This window comes from Gymnogyps californianus, chromosome 3 (assembly GCF_018139145.2).
Source record: "Gymnogyps californianus isolate 813 chromosome 3, ASM1813914v2, whole genome shotgun sequence".
Classification (NCBI taxonomy): Eukaryota; Metazoa; Chordata; class Aves; order Accipitriformes; family Cathartidae; genus Gymnogyps; species Gymnogyps californianus.
Genome location: NC_059473.1, coordinates 13,789,942 through 13,804,557, shown reverse-complemented (window position 1 = coordinate 13,804,557; position 14,616 = coordinate 13,789,942). Strand labels below are relative to the sequence as shown.

The 14,616-nt window shown below is 47.3% G+C and overlaps 1 protein-coding gene across 2 annotated transcripts in view; it reads left to right on the top strand.

Moving 5' to 3' along the window:
* The window catches only part of LOC127015265 (phosphofurin acidic cluster sorting protein 1-like), a 68,212-nt gene that overhangs the window by 32,523 nt on the left and 21,073 nt on the right, over positions 1 to 14,616 (top strand). For both annotated transcript variants that reach the window (XM_050895084.1, XM_050895083.1), the window contains exon 2: positions 14,071 to 14,158. In XM_050895084.1, the coding sequence (XP_050751041.1) occupies positions 14,071 to 14,158 (88 nt within the window). The remainder of the gene's footprint in view (positions 1 to 14,070; positions 14,159 to 14,616) is intronic.

The following is a 14,616-nucleotide window of genomic DNA, read 5'->3' as shown; positions in this document are numbered from 1 at the left end:
TTTCCTTTTAAGAATGACTGTACTTATAACAGACAAGTGTGTGCATAAGGCTGGACAGAGGAGAAACCTTGTGAACAACAGCAGCTTCTTCTGTAGTAGGTAGACCTGTCCTTGCATTGCTGAGGGCAATCAGCATTTAGGTAGGTCTAACTTACCTGTTCCTCTTTGCAAATGTGCATAGCTGGTAGCCAAGTGGGTGCTGAGTTTTCTGGCTGCCTCAAATGTGAAAGAAATTTATTCGATGTTGCTGCTTCCAGCAGGTGCTGATCTGCTTCCAAAACAGGAAAAGCCAGTTTGGTTTATGTTAGTGAGGCAGGTCAGGTTTTCATGAACATTGATGGCTTTATGCCATTCTCTGTGTATAGAATTGATTTTGGGTGACATGAACAAGAGTTTCTCATGCTGCCAATTCTTAGCCCAGTAACTAGTCTTTGAATGTGGGAGTAATATGTGCCAAGAAGACAACCTCAGTCTGCTGCTCTGCTGATGCTTTGGGACTGAAGTCCAAATCTGGATCAAAAGCATCAAATGTGAGTGTCTTAAAATGCCAGACTCAGCTGGAGGCATAAATTTCAAGATGGAAGTACCTCACGAGTTCGTATCATAAAGACGTGTCCCAGGGAGAGAGGTTTGCTTCAGAAAACTCACTAGGACTTATCCTAAAAATATTGGGCCAACAAAGAGAATCTTGTTTAGGCACAACAAGATCAATGCATCCTCATGTTAATTACTTTTGGCAACATGCACTCATCTGTGACTTCTGGCAGCACAAATGCAGTGGACATCAAGCCTCTTTGACAGAGTTCAAGGTTTGTATGCTTCTAATAGGAGTCCTCAGAGGCTTGGACAATAGTTGGATGCCTTGTCCCTTTTGGTGGAGAGAAGAGAAACATGCAAGGCTGTTAGACAACATAAACTTCCTTTCTTCAAAATAGGTCAGAGCTGGAGTACCAAATGCTAATAGTAATGCTGCTGCTACTGCTAGCAGACTCCCCAGGGCTCTGCTGCAGCCTTGCTTCTGCCTTCTTACATTCTGGAGCATCTCAGCTATATGAAAAAAGCTTTATGTACCTTCTCACAGAAGCAGATTGAAGTCAGTAACCTGTCTCTGGGAAGTCCTTTACCACTTACCTATAGCATACCTGTTGACAGCAGCATGGGCTCAGGATGATCACCACGGTAAAGTGTACCCAAGCACATGCGAACTCTCTGTGGTCTTTCTTCCTGGAGTCCTATAAAAATTAGAGGGTTATGCAGTGTATTAATTTCTAGCTTCCTTTTTTAAAAGTGAAAGAGTGACTCACTTCATGTTTACTAGATTGAAAATTCACAAATAATTAATCTGCTTTTGTATGGAAATGAAAGTTCAGTTAAAATCTCCAAGGTCAGTCCCTTAAAATTAGCTCACTAAAACTACTTTAGATGTACCGGATTATAAGAACATTCATCTAAACATGTTTTGTATAGAAAAGCCCAGTTAATTGGATGGAGGATTATTATTCCTGAGTAGTCAGAAACCAATGGATTCTGTTCAATGCCCCCCAAGAGTCTGGAGCTATCAGATCTTATCGTATACACTCTCCCCTTTTACTTGGAGGTTCAAAGAGGAAAATCGGCTTTCTGCTTTTTCAAGCTTCCAGTTGGGTTTCTCAACTCCGCAACTTGCCAATGAACCAAAGTGTTTCATTTCTGTTTGCAGAGGTATTGTCTCCATGTATCCAGGGCAGGAAACAGCTGTCAAGGCTGGGGCTAGCACTCAGCTAACTCTGGTTCCAGATGTCAGTCTGCTGAGTTCCCTGTGCTCACTTTGAGTTCTTTAAAGCTATGAAGCATTTTACTGCAAAACTTTTTTTAACTTCACAGAAAATAGTTTTTACTAGCTAGGATGATTGTTAAAATTTCAATGTACTTTTTAGGTGTATTTCTCTTTTCTAAAAGATTTGAAGAGAATATCTCAACTTTTGAGTGTGCTCTAAGACATGCTGGCTTGGCTTTTATCTGCACATCTGCTTTGGAGGAAGGCCGTTACAGAGGAGATTAAATAGAAGAGCTTTTTGCAAACATTCTTGCTGCACTGAGGCTCAAGTGTAATGAAATCTAAAGGGAGACCCAGGGTTACTGAAGGATGGAGGTTCTCAGCCCAGATGAACAGCCACTGTTGTGTGGTCCCCAGAAAGCACACCCACCTGAAAAGTCTTAGTTGTGCATCTGTGACTGATGAATCTGGCCTGGGGTCTGGACAGGACTGTGTACTTTATTAGCAAGGTCCAGTTGTAAAAATCCTGGCCTGGAGGACTGTGCCCTGTAAACTGCAGGTCCTGGGAAGGTGATTTTCAAGGGCAGGTGCTGTGCTCGCAGGACTTTCTATCTGACTTCCGTTCATTCTTGGCTTCCTCAGAAATGGCAGTTTTTGCCTACAGTGGTCCTGCTCTTGCAAGATGCTCTTGCCTCTTCTTCTGATGTGAACCTTCTTCCTTCCTTTGATTGTACTGTTTGTTTTTTCCCATCCTGTCCTTGCTGTCACCTTTTATCTCCTCTGATGACACAGACCATGGATGGATGCTGCCTAGAAGCCCCTTTGACACAGAATGTGAGTTGGATCACTTGGGGTATGTGGGATAATTAGGTATGATTGTGTGCAGATGAAACAAAACAAGTTTCAGAAAAAGCTCACAAAAACCCTGTGCTGAACAAGGCTGATTTCTACATGCAGAGTATTCAGTTTTGACTAGGGTATGATCAGATCAGCTTGTGCCTTGTGACAGTGCTGGAGAGTTAGTTCCTTCTAAGCAGGTAAATTTGGTCCCACAGCTAAGACATGCCTTGGCCCTGTGCTGCACATGCTTTGGCTGTTGCAATGTGAAGGATAACAGAGTTGTATATATTCTTGATGAGGGCAGGAATAACTTCAGTGGGGTCCAATTTTAACTGACCTGTACATGCTCCTCTAATTACATGCTAATTTTAAGCAGGGATTATTCTTGTAAAGTTGTATTTAAATTTGCCAGTGCAATTTTAGTGCATGTTAAAAAACCTAAACTAGTGCAGGCTTGGCATATACCATTCATCAGGTAGAATCTGGTTGTGGATAGTGTGCAATGGGTGCAGCTGAACCTACTGTGGCAGTTTGAAATCACACTGTTCAGCGTCATGTGGGTGTTGACAGAGAAGTTTTAGAAAGCAGTGCCGTAGTTGATTGTGGACTTCAGTAAGCGCCTCTGCCTTTCCACTCAAAAGCACTGCAGTGATTTCTTCTCTGGTTGCGTAGCGATGCTCTTTAGCCTTTCTAAAGCAAAAGCCTCCTCCACCAATGGCTGATGCCTTGAAAGGGAGACCTCCAGACCTTCTTCCTTCTTTCAGGGTACAAACCTATTTTAATTCTCCCTGTTGCTACTTCAGTTCCTGGGCTGTCTTTCCCCCTTGTACAAAGCAGAGTTGGCTGCACTCCAGATCTGTAAAAACCCACATTGTTCTGTGTGGAATTGCTCATGACAAATGGTTATTCCCTTCAAACAAGCATCTTTAGGTGTAGGTGACATCAGAGGACCTTGGTGGTATTTGCTTCTGTGGACAGGACCAAACTGTACTCCTGTTCCCTCAATGTGTCAGTGTACTTGGTACTGGAGCCAGGCCCAGTGATACTGCAAAATGATTCTTCCAGACAGTGTTGCCAGGGTTGCAGTGGATGAGAGGTTCACTTAAGATTGGGTGGGACTTCCCTGTATTGTGACATGGCTCTGGGGCCTGCTGTGTTGGCTATGAGTGCTTGTTGGTGGGGAGCTGATGGGGTCTAGCTTTTTTATCTACTGTAGGACACACTGGGCTGAATATGGGAATCCTGGAGATGCTGGGCTGCTGCTCTAGTGCAGGCATTGCGAGGAAGCATGCTATATCTGCAGTGACAGTGGTGGAACTGCTTCTCCTGTGTCAGGTTGGTCCAGAGAGCAGCTCTGAGCATCTCCTGCCCAGCAGCAGGCAGGACTACTGCTGTTCGGCTGGGTATCCCTGGCCCTGCCACTGCTGGAGATATGGTTTGTGTTTGTGAGGCTAGGTGCTCTGAGCATGTCAGATGGTCTGTGTAGCTTCCAGGATTCTGGATAGATACCTGGTGTCCAGGTATTGTGGACCTGTGTCTCCTCTCACCTCAGCCTCTGTGCCTCCATCCCCTCCACAACATCTGGGCTGATCCTGCCACCTGCCACTTACGATAAGGAGCAATAGTGATGCTCTGATGTAGAATGTCTGATCGATCTTTTGTATCTTACATGAGGGAAGAGTAGAGCGATTGCACCCAAGGAGTCGCGCTAACAAAAGACCCTGTGCTTTTGTACCTGGGTAGCAGTGCTCTTCAGCCTTCCCGGTGGAACAGCTTCCTCTGCCTCTTCTCCGTATGTGATTATCCCAAGGAAGGGATTCACCTCTCCTTTGAACTGGCAGCCTATTTATAGCTGCAAACTGAGTACCAGTGAATATAACATGCTACTAACAAGCTGATGAATGCTTTGGGGGCCTTGGCTTCTCTGGGCTTGTGTTTTGTTCTTGTTTCTGCGTATTGCTGTTCATGCCCTTGGTAATTTGACTTGGTTTAATCTTTTAGATGCTTGCTGCTTTGCCCTTGGAACTGAAGACAGTGCAATCTAGCCAGGCTGCTGTGCTGCCCCTCTGTTCGGGCATTAGGATGGGTTGTCTGATGCCTTCACAGCATTCCTGTTAAGGAAGTGCCAGATATTTCTGAACTAGGTTTTTCCTTTGAGTGGTACCCTATTGGTATGTCCAGATCCTGGGCCTTTAGTTAAGTTTGCTCCCCTGATGTTGTTGTCCCTTGACTTCTGTCCTTCTCTTAAAAATTGTAACTGGCTAGAATTTCACAGTCACTTGCAGCTTTATTGTCTGCCCTTCTTAACCACTTCCTCCATGTTAGATAGAGTCAGATTCGGAGGTGTCCCCTCATGGCTGTTTTCAAAACTTTTCAGTATTATTCTGGGCTTGAACTAGCTTTTCTTTCTTTTATCGGCTTCTTTTATGGTTTGATCAGTGAACCAAAAAAGCCACATTTTTGTCTCTTCTGCTTCATTTGGCTGGTGCAGATCTGCCTGTGGGCCAGTCCCAAGGTATGTGCACTGGCATATGTTTTTCTAACAGGCCGTGTAGAAGAGCTGGGGACAACTCATTTCAGAAATGTTTAACAACGTCCTGTATAAAATTCAGAGTACTTAGAAAGAAAGCAAGGACACTGCATCTGAACGTACAGGTTTGACTTGGCCAACACATGCCCAGATAATGGGCATAAAGGACCGCCTCTGTTGCACCAGGTGGGTTTGTGTGCACCTATTGTGCGGGAAATCCTTCACTTCAGCCACAGATTCCCACGAGTTGGTGGAAAGGATTGTATGATAAACCACCTGTCCCTCCATTTCCTGAGTTCTCTGATAGGCACTCTGGTGCTCCGGTGAGGACTACAAAAATGTGCTTTAAAGAGAATAAGTGGTTGGTAGGGTGTTGAATTTTCATGTGTGTTATGAATTCAAATTGTCTTAGCCAGGTTGTCTTTGGATGGCTGCATGTGCCCGGTGTGTCTATAATACAGGATGCGGTGAGGAGGCACACCAAGTTATTCACGGACCCTTTTGCTAGATGAAACGTCTGTCATGATAGCTCCTGGCTCTGCTTGCAGCTTGCTGAGATGCTGGATGGGCACAGTGATCCTTGGAAAGAATGTCCTGTTCCACTGGGACAGTGGCTGGAAGTGAGCAGCTGCAGGTGCATGGAGTGTCATCTGCTTAGTCTGTGTGCTGCTTGCTGGAGCCCCCAGGGCCCTGTCAGCCTGTGAGTAACTGACACTGCTGAGATAAGTCATGGGATGGGGAAGAGAATCGAAAAAAAATAAACTCGTGGGTTGAGATAAAGACAGTTTAGTAGGACAGAAAGGAAGAAAAATAATGATAATGATAATAATAAAATGAGAATAATAATACTAAAAGAATTAAAATATACAAAACAATTGATGCACACTGCAATTGCTCACCACTCGCCGACCGATGCCCTGTTAGTTCCTGAGCAGTGATTCACCCCTCCTGGCCAACTCCCCCCAGTTTATATACTAGGCATGATGTCGTACAGTATGGAATAATTCCTTTAGCCAGTTTGGGTCAGCTGTTCTGGCTGTGTCCCCTCCCAGCTTCTTGTGCCCCTCCAGCCTTCTTGCTGGCTGGGCATGAGAAGCTGAAAAATCCTTGACTTAGTATAAACACTACTTAGCAACAACTAAAAACATCAGTGTGTTATCAACATTATTCTCCTACTAAATCCAAAACACAGCACTGTACCAGCTACTAGGAAGAAAATTAACTCTATCCCAGCCGAAACCGGGACACTATGCTAAAAGGAAAGCTGCTCTGTAGCACCAGGTAAGCTGCAGCTCCTTGCCGTTCAGATCTTCTTCCACGTGCACTGTCTGCATGTTAACATTTTGGCAGCACAAAAGCAGCTGAAAGCCTGTAGTAGACGTAGCTTTTTGGAAAGAAAAGTACTATGCACCCTAAGCACAGCACTGCTGCTGGTCTCTGCCTCTCCTTGCGTGACTCCCTGTGTTTAGGGCTGGTGTACGCTCAGTAAGGCATCTTGGCTGATCTCTTTTAACAAGGATGTCTCAAAAGCATAACCTGTTAAACCCTCTGAAGTAAACATAGTGGCTGGTCCCAGAACAGTTTTGGCTGCAGTTTGGCTACAGCTATCAGATACCAGTTTTGAAAGCCCTGGGGAAGAGAATGATTTTGCACATCGTGTTAGGTATTCAGAAAGATATTTATATTCTCCTAGATAAATCCAGCAGATCTCTTCTGTAATGCTGAGTGAATCTTATGTCTTCCAGACATCAGTGAATCCATTACGTGGCTGTGCTTGATCCTCCCTCACACCTGGCTGCTTTCACACAGGTAGCAAGCAGCTCTGATAGCTGTTGCTGGTGATCACTAGTAGCTACTGCTGCTGGCTGAGACATGCACATGGTCTGTTGATGTTCTTGTCCCTTCTCTGAGCCTCCTTATCTTGTAGGTGCATTTGACCCAGCCTGGTATGTCTGCTATGCGTTGTCCTAACTGTTGTGTCTCTTTGGGGTGTGACCTGCTCTTTCCCGTGCATCTGTTGTGAGTGGCTGTGCTGTCTTGGTGGTATTGCAATACTATGAAATATATATCTGAACACAGAGGAGTGCTAAGAGCTTGTGATGGGAGAGCAGGCTGTGTCCAGGAGGCCTCTGGGTGGCAGTCAGAGCTCCTGGGCAGACCCGTCTATGGTGCCTGCAGTGGGAAAGCCGCTTCTGAGTGTATTTAATAGAGCAGCTGGGTGCAGCAAGCTCAAGGGCAAGTCGCTGACCAAACCAGAGCTTTCTGAGATCATTTGCGCAGAGGTTAAAAAGTTAGGCACTCTTCCAAGGGCTGATGGGAACAGGGCATGCCTGATAAATGTACTTACACAGTGAGATGATGATGTTTAATGCAGTTAAGAATGGACTGCCCAGTCAGATGAGAACAGCGGGGGCTTTTGGGGTGGGCTTTCTCTCCTGTGAGGATAGGAAAAATGAAAAAATGAGGTGCTCCAATTCAATACAGTGGTGCTGAGGTCCCATTCAGTGTGCTGCACTGGCAGGGCCTGCACTGGCCTCTTTGAAAAGAGGTTGCAGTCTGCCTTGAATGGCCATCCCAGGGGGCCTGTACTAACCAGGACACAAGGCTGTGAGGAGGACTCTGGGAAGATGCGAGCAGCCAGCCATGAAGACAAGGAAAGGTGGACATATCTACTTGCAGGACACTTTTCTTCCCTTTGCCTCCCATTTGTCCTGACCGAGGATGCCATCTTGCTCTTGGTAATGTATACCCTGCCAACACTGGCATTCTTTGGCGTTTCCAGCATGCCTTTGCCCTCTGCACTCCTCCCGCATAGTGCGGCCAACTTGCTGCTGTGGGGAGAAGGAACGTCTTGTCAGTACAGGCTTTACATTCTTTTGCTGTTATAACCCTGAGAGACAAAAGGAAGAAGAGTGTCAGCTGGTCCTCCAGAATGTCTGAGCTTTGCCCTTGGGTTTGGTCTGTCTAGAGGCACTTGAAAGGAGGTGGGATGATGGAGGGGACCAGGAATAGTCACATGGGAAAACAGGCTGCATTTCCTAAGACAGGCAGAGCCATAAGCTGTGAAATGCTTTACAGAAAATCAAGGGATGCAGCAACCTGGGGAGTTTTGTCTTCCTGTCCCTCATACTTTGGGATTTCCTTTGGGAAGGTCACTTGGGAATTGGGATGAGTCAAACCTACTGCAATCTGCAGTAACAGAAGTCTGCTCTGGATCTAGCAGCAGGGCAGATGTGTGCTATTGGTAGCAAGCTGCTGTCAGCTAGGATGCTGGGGAGCCAAAATGCCTCTCATGGCAAGGAGAGGATTGCTGGTTGGCACCAGGGCTGTTGTGCTGCACACCACCTTGCGTAGCTCAGCTGGGGGACCTGATACACAGAAAGTATTTGGTGGCCCTGGCCCTAGCTCTTTCCTTGGGGACCCCAGGAGGGTGCTGTCATGGCCTTTGGCCCTTGCATCCTACTGTTACACCACTTCAGTGCAGCTTGCTTTACTTGCCCTTCCCAGGCTGTAGCAGTTGCAGTTGCTGGAGGGCAGAGAGGCAAGAGTGTGCTAGCAAGCCTTGAGTGCTCTGTCACACTTTGCCTTGGGGAGGCTATCAAAGCAGGGTGATGTCGGCTTTCATCCCAGTTCATCTTAAAGCATGTAATTGGCACACCTACCCGCCCTGATGCCTGAGCTGCAGAGCCTGATGAAGTACCTGCTGCTGTCCCAGTTCATCGCTCCTGTTTGCTGGCAACAGGGACTTCATTTCTGAAAGTGGAGTAGGTCTCTCCTCCCCTCTGCGTTCATCAGTGGTGTCTCGTGCATGCATATCACGGCTCAGGGAGTACCTTGACTTCAGAAAGCTGTGGCTTAGAGCGCATTCTGGACTGTATCTCACTGCTCACACCCCGTTTGTGTGCTCTTCCCTTGGCACCTGCTTTGGCCACTATGAGAGGTGAGCTGTAGGACTTGACACCCCTCTAATCAGAGGGGGTAAAGCTGCTTTTACAAACTGCTCTAAGAGACTAGCCAGTCTGCAGGGCGAGCTGCAGGGCATCCCCATCGCCCAGGGTGTCTGGTCCTGGCTGGTTGCCTTCTGCCCTCTAGTGGGAAGCTTTGCAGGAAACAGGTGCTGCGCAGCAATTGAGCAGGGGTGCAGGAGTGTCCCGTACCTTGTGAGCCCCACTGAACATCTGGCATCTCTCCAGAAGCCCAGTCTCAGAGATGGATATCACCTTGAAAGGCAAACCCGAGCTGTCAAAGTCAGGAAAAATATTGAGGAGCTGCTAAACTGCTGCTATTGAAGGCTTAGCCCACGACTGTGCATCTAATAAGCGTGGTAGTGTTGACAAGGATGCGTGGAGGGCCAGTGCTGGGAAAGGTGTTTGTAAGTGGCATGGGAGCTACAGGCAAAACCCAGGGAGCCTGGCTGCTGCCACTTGAAGAAATCAGTGCAAGTGTTCAGGAAAATAATCCTACCCAGATAATGAGCTGCTACTCACCAGTGGTCAAGCACGGAACAGCCCAGGGTGCCAGCAGAAAAAATGTACCATGTCTGCTCAAAAGGAGTGTGAGACCTTCTATTAAGGTTTTATATCCCGTTAGTAGCCAGATGTACCATTCAAAGAGCCCTTGTTGCTGCCTCACTTTACACTCTAGCCTTCACCTTCCATGCGTGATCCTAGTAGAAGTGCTCCTTGGCACCTCTGCCTCCTCAATGCCTGTGTCCTGTGCAAAAAGAGATGTCTGAGGTTCCTTGTTTACACAGAGCTCAAGCTGCTTCTCTGCCAGGCACCTTTGCCAGTTTGTGGATAAGTTTTGGGTAGTTGTGCAGCTCCAATTTTGCAGGTTGCTTCTAAAGTTGCTGCTCCCCCACTGTGTACGGTGTACCCCCAAATCTTTTTGCTGAGGCCATAGGTAGATCAAAATTGTTTTCCTCTCCTTACTAGTTGCTCTCAGGCTTACGGGCAAAGCACAGGCTCTAACCTGCTCCTCCTGTACTATGCACAGATGTATTTTCATCCTGTTTTCCTTCCCTCTCTACCAGCCTTAGGAACTGTACCTCTGGTTTGTATTCCCCTGGCATCAGGGGCTTTAGAGATGTGTGGCATTCACTGAAACATTGGCCTTGAAATGCAACAGTAAAACTAGCCACTGTGTGTGTCATCTGTGAGCAGTAGTCACTTGTTGGGACAGAAGGTTGGATGAATTTGCAAACAACAGTTGGAGCCAGTGCTTTGCTGCTGGCACTGAATTTCACAAAATGCATGTGTTACAGAAGCTTTGCTTTTCAAGATGAACTCACAGGCCAGGCTGGTGACAGTGTTTTAAGTGTTTCATCAGACTTCAGAGCAAAACCTCCAAATTTGTCATTTAACTAGAGAGGAAGGAAACAGCTGGGAAGCTGCAACCTGGAGCGGGAAAAAAAAAAAAGGAAAAAATGCGCCTAGAATTTGCCTAGAAAATGCTTTGGGGTGTTTTCAAAGTATGACTTCAATGTCTAAGAACATACTCTAGAAAATTGCATACTCTAGAAAATGTCACTTTTGAGGTTTTAATGCTATCAGACAGTTACCTCAGTGAGTTCCTGGGTTTGCTCCTTTCTCTATTCCACATCCGTCATGTCCCCCCTCCTCTCCCCCCATCTTATTTTGATGTAATTGCTTGCAGTGTTCAGAATCCCAACTTTGAAAGTCAGTGCTTGCTTAGCTAAGGTGAGTGAGAGTGTGTGTCTGTGTGCATGTGTGTTGGTGCACACATGCACATGCTCCTTAGCCAGGGATGGTGCTGTCAGGATACATGTATGTGCGTGTGCTCCTTTTTGTTACCATCATCTCAGCTGGGGGTGGTGACAGTGATGGGTGTGTGAATGTGTGTATGTGTACATACAGCCAGCAGTGGTGGTGGGGTGCGTGCTCCTGCTTGGTATCAGGTTGAATAAGGAGGTAGAGCGGAATGAGTGAAAAGTAGGAGCTGCTTTATTTTGTTGCATGTTTAAAAAGCCATGATCAGGAAAGGGGATTTTTGGCTGACTGACCATCCCAGTTAGTGATGGAAAGAAGGCAGCATTTTTTTGAAGACAATACCAGGAAATGGTGAGTACCTCTCACCAGTAAATGACCAGCAGTGGAGTGTAGGAGTACTGGAGTTCCAGGAGGCAGTCAGACTGTCCTGTTGGAGCTTATTTTCCTTGTTGCTGTCAGTCACTGTTGTTATCAGAGTGTTACACAGTCATGCTCACTACATCTCAATATAGAGGAAGTCCTTGCAGTAGTTCCACAGCTCAAGAGCAGTTGCTACTTATTCTGTTTAATTATATGAGCAAGTAGATCCAGATTTATAACTTATCTACCAAAAAGTTCAGTGACTTGGGAGGATCACGCAGTGATCAGTTCTGGGCAAGACCATGGGGTAGTTGCCATGGGATTTGGCTGATGTGTTCAGAGAGGCATACCGTTCTGATCACTGTGTGATCAGGGGTCAGGGATGAGTGTGAGACCCACTGCTGTCCAGTACTGGCACTAAACACCTAGCGGTGACACAAATCTGGATGATGCAGGGATTGGTTAAGTAACAGATCAAAAGAGGGTCATCAGGGACAGCCAAGGTGCTAGGGAGCACCCTTTAAAAATTATGTGCTCTTGTGCTGCAAATAAGTACATTTAGACTCTAGAACATGCATGCTAATCCCTGTGGGAAGGGTAGTGGTATTTTAGAAAGCACTGTTTTGAGAAGGGATTGGAGTTGCAGGGTACAACCTATACCTGAGCTAGTGACATCTTTGAGTGCTGCAGGGGCAGAAGAGCAGATGGTGGAAGGGGTTAACCACCTTCCTGCTTGTGGTATGGGAGGACCAGGGGCAGAATACAGGGTCTCCCACTGTGTAAAAGACATCTTGAAAACTGGAGAAGGGTAGGACGAGAAGAAAGAAGCTTTAAAGTGCCTTATCGGAGATAAAAGAGCTGCCCAAGTGGGCAGAGCTGATCAGTATGCATGTACTCTTCCCTGAGGAAAAATACCAGGTACAAACAGGACTCCTGAGTGCCTCAGAGGGGAGCATAAAGAGCTAATGAGTGGATTAGTTTGGATAAGGAGCATGTTTTTACAGCAAGAACAACTGCCAGGTAGAATTATAATCTTTCAATATCCTCAAATTAAGACTGGATATCCTTATGGAAGTTTTAATCTTTTGGGGATAACTTTTCCATGCAGGTAACTATCACAACTAGATCAGTGCTGTATGGAAAATTTGAGTAGATGTTCTGTCCTTGTCTTACACATTCAAGCCTCATTCCTCTCTGTGGCTTGGCTAGGGACTAGGGACAGTCAAAGTTAGCACTGGTTAGTGATGGTGTTAGCTAAGCTTAGCCTCTTTGCAAGCTTTTCCTTAGTACATCTGGTGTAGTTGCTGTACCCCATCTTTCTGGCTAACACTCAGTCCTGCCCTCCCTGCCCTAGAGGTGGCCTCCTTGTCTTTGGCCACGCTCCCTACAGCTCACTCCTAACCTTGCCTAAGTGTTTCTGGGGACCAAGAAGCCTGCCCTAGATGATAAGATTTCTCCCTTCCTACAAGCAGAGGCTCAGAGGGTAGACAGAGTTGGGATCACCGACTGCAGTGCTGGGGTGCGCAGGGTACAAGGGCTTAGGGGGCTGTAGCCCTGGGCTTTGGGTGAAGGAATCCAGGCCATCTGGCAAAGAGGTGGGCAGAGCTTGCCTGCACTCCCAGCTTCCTGACTTCTGGTCTCCACCATGCCCTGCTATCCAAACACAAAGGACAGAGCAGCAGGGTTGCAGTCACAGTCCAGCAAACCTTCTGCACAAGCTAAAATAATTTTAGCAGGGAGGGCAGGGACCTGGTAGGAGGTGTGTACTTGCTAAGTCCTAAACCTGTCCTGTAGTATGGCTGTCTGTCCTTCCCTTTCCAGTGTCATTCCACCTCTGGGCTGTTCTATACTGTTGCTGTATGTTAGCATAGCAAGAGCAAGGTTTTTTTCCTTCTTAAAAAAAAAAAAAAAAAAGCAGGGGGGAATAGGTTTGGCCCTCAGAGAGCACAGTGTGTCAGACAGAAAGATATTTGGTACTAGCCCATCTGTTCTCCAGGGAGGCTGGCCTAAATCTCAGGTACAGCACACTGGTATCCACAAAAGTCCTGGGTACCACTGGCTGCAGCAATGCAGACATTGAGCGTGGAGCACAGAGGCTAGCTTGCAAAACATGAGAGTGCCAGTGTAGCTGGTAAAAACATGTCTGGCCTGTGCTCCCTGACACATAGTTCCTCTCAAGTAGTCTCCATGGGAGTCCTGCTGCAGGCTCCTAGGCAGGAGGTCGGGGTGGCTGGCTGTCTCACAGGCACTTACTAATTCTTCAAGCAGCAAAAGTAGCTCTTCTCGCTCAGCCTCAGGCTCCTTTGTGGGTTTTTCCTGGAAGTGCCACTTACCATGCTGAGTCCCCAGGATTTGAGGTTGTCAGGGTGGCTCTGCTCTATGAGGCTTCCTGCAGGGCTGCTGCCTCCCAGCTTCCCAAGTCAGCTCTGTGTGGTACTGTGCAAGAGAAAAGCTGAGTTGTGATGTCTGCATGGGAACATTTGCCTTAACTAAGTCCAGGATAAGAGTGGATTTAAGTGCTTTGGTTTATAAATAAACAGCACTGTGGCCAAGGTAGATTTAAGCAGAGCTGGCAACAGCCCTACTTGGGAAGGGATCTCTTTACCACATGGCCTGCTGTTGGACTTCCTGTCGCATGCTAATCCCTTAAGCCTGCTTTAGCTCTGTTAATTTTCCTTCTTTCCTTTTTTCCCCAATGGGCTGTCTCGGTGACGCATGATTGCCAGTGTTCCTCGGCCAAGCTTGTGCCTGTGGCTGGGCCAAGCATCTAGGCTGCCTTCTGAGCACCGGGTACCATGTGGCAGGGCCCCAGGGATGGTGGTGCCTGAATGTGTCCCATTCTCTCTGTCTTACAGGCTCTGCAGTCTGCGCCTGAAGAAACTCACGGTGCTGAAAGAGCTGGACAAAGAGCTGAGCTCTGTGCTTATCGCTGTGAAGATTCAGGTAGGCTCATCTCCTTGCTGCTGCCTGATGGCAGCAAGCCCATCCTTGTGCCCTCTGTGAAGTGCTGGTCTGCATGTCCCTTGCCTTGTGCCAACCTCTTGCTTCTGTCTTGGTTAGTACCCTTGGGGAGATTTTGGCTCTCAGGCAGATGGGAATGATGCCCCAGGGACAGCAGCAAGCTGCCTGGTGCTGGTTTGTGTCAGGGATGAATTTGGTTAGGCCTCTGCACTGGGACAGAGTGCGTCTTGCTTCCCTGCCTGCCTCAGCCAAGGCCCTCCTCTCAAGCTGCTGTTCAGAGTTTGGCATCCCCTACCCCACTGTTCCCGACCCTTTAGACAGACTCGGTGCTGGGTGGTTTCTGGCAGCGCCCTCCATCTGAATCTCGTTCCTGGGGTGGGAAGGGAAGAGTGCAAGGGATCAGCAGCTCTGTGCATGACTTCTGCTGACATTTGCACCCT